This window comes from Aegilops tauschii, chromosome 2 (assembly GCF_002575655.3).
Source record: "Aegilops tauschii subsp. strangulata cultivar AL8/78 chromosome 2, Aet v6.0, whole genome shotgun sequence".
Taxonomy (NCBI): Eukaryota; Viridiplantae; Streptophyta; class Magnoliopsida; order Poales; family Poaceae; genus Aegilops; species Aegilops tauschii.
In genome coordinates, this window is record NC_053036.3 from 112,163,127 (window position 1) to 112,166,100 (window position 2,974).

The 2,974-nt window shown below is 48.4% G+C and overlaps 1 protein-coding gene across 1 annotated transcript; it reads right to left on the reverse strand.

Moving 5' to 3' along the window:
• Positions 1 to 1,880: 1,880 nt before the first annotated feature.
• LOC109778163 (uncharacterized) lies at positions 1,881 to 2,751 on the reverse strand. The gene has a single exon (XM_020336724.4). It carries the CDS (start codon positions 2,643 to 2,645, stop codon positions 2,082 to 2,084), a length of 564 nt encoding a protein of 187 aa, XP_020192313.1. The 5' UTR covers positions 2,646 to 2,751; the 3' UTR covers positions 1,881 to 2,081.
• Positions 2,752 to 2,974: the final 223 nt, after the last annotated feature.

The following is a 2,974-nucleotide window of genomic DNA, read 5'->3' on the forward strand; positions in this document are numbered from 1 at the left end:
AGTGAATTAAAAGAATTGAATGCGAGAGTTTGAGAAATTGTTGACCCGGTAAATATAGGGTGACCCAATTCTAAATTGAATACCTCAATTAATTGTGAGGCCTTGAAAATTAGGAAACATAGTGTATAGTATAAATGAATTGAACGAGAAAGCTTTGAGAAATGGTTGACCTGGTCAAAGTCGGGTGACCGAATTCTAATTGGAGACCTCAATTGAATGTAGAATCTTCAAAACTAGGGAGCATAGTGTTATAAATAGAGGATTGTTGTAAATAAGATTTATTAGCTCATCGCCCGTTAGAGCACTGTAAAATGGGGGCCATTTAAGTGTAAATTCGTATGCATGTGAATGTTATTATAAGATTTGTGTGCCATGCCATTTCTATTAAAGAAAAGCACACTTTTTATCCGTTTTTTTAATAAAATGAGTAATTATATTTTCCCAATAGTGAATTCTGAACTTTCCTCCTATTTGCTTTTCTCGAAACTAAAGAGAAGTCCACACTATTTTTTTTAAGTTTCTACAGCCAAAACATGTCAGAGATTTCTTCATGCAGAAGATAAACATAACAGAAAAACTAATACAAGAACAGTGGAACAACACGTTAGTCTTAGAGCGAGACCTTTCGCACGATTTCTGAGTTGAGGAAAGTTGCACAAGGACGAACGGAAGGGGTATGAGAGGAAGGAGGTCACATGATGGAGGAGAGCGATGTTCAAGATCTTGCGAAGCGACTGCCGTACTACTAGAGCAAGTTTAATCCATTCAAAAAGTCTTTAACTCCCCGAAACTGCCAGATTTGAAAGTTAGCCATATCTAACCCATCTCTAATACCTAGGTGTTCGGTGGAACGACTACAAGTTTTTTCTCTCCTCCCTTCTCACTTTTGCTTGTTATTCTCTTTTTTTTGCGGGTGTGCTTGTTATTCTCTAACTGAATATGTCATTCAATTAATTTTGTGAGGCAGTTGACATATGTGGAGGCTTGTTCAAGATTTTTTTCAGCAACTCATTGTCGGAGTAAGAAGATGAATTCGAGATAGCCATGATTTTTTTTATTGCGGGGGAGATAACCATGACTTTGATCATTAAAGAGATAACCGCCGGCAATCTCATGGGCAACTGCGAGATGGCCTTTGTGGAGCGCATGTGGCAATATATTGGACATATATTGGACCGTAGATCTTTCACATAACATCATATTTGCACCATGTTCATTTAGAATATTTGCAACCATTTGAACCCTATGTTGTGTCTGAGTTTGAATTATTGAAAACAATTGCTTTGAAATGTTTATAAATGCCTGCGTTATAAGCATCTAAGTTTGAATTAATATGTTGTAATAGTTGATACAGGGTTATATTTGCAAAAGGAATGCAGAAATAATAAATATTTTTTTTTGTTAAGAGTTAAGTTTAGGGGATGGGTTAGATGCCACCATCCCAGTTTTAGGAGCAGGTTGCCGGGAGGTGAGTGTTGAGGTCTTAGGATAGGTCACAGCTGCTCTTATCTGCACCCGGAAAAGCATAAGCATAAACCCCAGTCCCCAGCAGAATTACTGGAGTATTCAGATGTGTCGACATTTTTCTTTCACGGTCCGTCGTTTTCTCCGGCTCAGTGCAGAGAGTGGCCTTCAGCCTCGATGCAGCAGCTGCGTCTCTATCACCAACCACATAGACGATGTTACGCGACGTGCCACACCGCTCCAGTCTCGCTGTTGACGCATACACAGCACCAGCAAGCAGTTGGGCGCAGCATCGTTCGTCCTGAAGCTACCCAGTAGAAACAAGTAAACAACAACGAGATTATGGCACAGTTGGAATTTGGGAGGAAGGAATTTGGCTGCGCAGCAGAATTATGAACAAAACCTTGGAATTTGGCTTTCTCTGAAGAAAAGAAAATTCAGTTTCATTGACATCGCAGCATCTTCCGCAATTATGTACACAATTTTGCCCCAATTCCTCCTCTCCTCTCCTCTTCAGCAACTTGTGTATGTACAACGAAGAAGGTGATGAAGAAAAAGTAAACCGCCGCCACCATGAACCGAACCAATCGGAACCAATTGGAAGCCTAACCCTACTCCTAATCCACGTCCTCGATCCTGATGTTGATCGGCTCCTCCCTCTGCTCCTCCACCTGCTGTGGCCTCTCCGCTCCCCGCAGCGTCACGATGCTGACCAGCACCGCGCCCCTGGGCCCGCGCCTCTCGCCGTCGCCGCTCTGCTGCTGCTGCTCCTCGGCCGCCGGCTCCGCCTTGGGGAGTTCGTGGCGGCAGACGGGGCAGCTCCCGTGCACGCCCAGCCACCGCTCCAGGCACTCCCCGTGGAAGCGGTGCCCGCACGGCATCTCCTTGCCGGCCCCGAACGCGTCGAGGCAGATCGCGCAGTCGCCAAGCGAGCCCTCGCCGTCCCCAGCGGCCTGGACCTCCTTCAGCGAGGCGATCGCCGCCTTGGACGCCGGCGGGACGCCGCCGCCGACCTCGCCGGAGAAGAGGTCGCCGCCGTCGCCGCTGAGGATGAAGTGATGCACCGTCACCCGCCCGCCGCCCGCCCCCGGCATTGCGTCGGCGGCCGAGGGGCCCCTCGCCATCAGCATGAGCAGCCGCATGATGCCGGCCGCCATGTTGTCGCCGTTCGCCGAGTCCATGGGAGGGAAGGAGCCGAGAGCGAGAGGGGAGAGGAGGAGGAGGAGCCTCTGTCTTTTTGCCGGCGAGTTCTGTGTTTTTCTCGTGAGATGTACCGCGGATTTGGAACAGGAGGGGTATATAAGACGGCGGAGGGCGACGGGTGGGGTGAAAGTTCTGGAAGATTCTAGGCTGGCGCGCTGGGTCTCTGAGCTGTGGGCCCTATTTTACCCGATGGCACGGTGGTTTCCGTTGCGACTTGCGAGGTTGGGGAGGACGTTAACGGGTCGGGTTGGAATCGGTTGGGAGGGGCGACGGCGGGAGCGCGTGGTTCCGGAACGTTCCAGATATT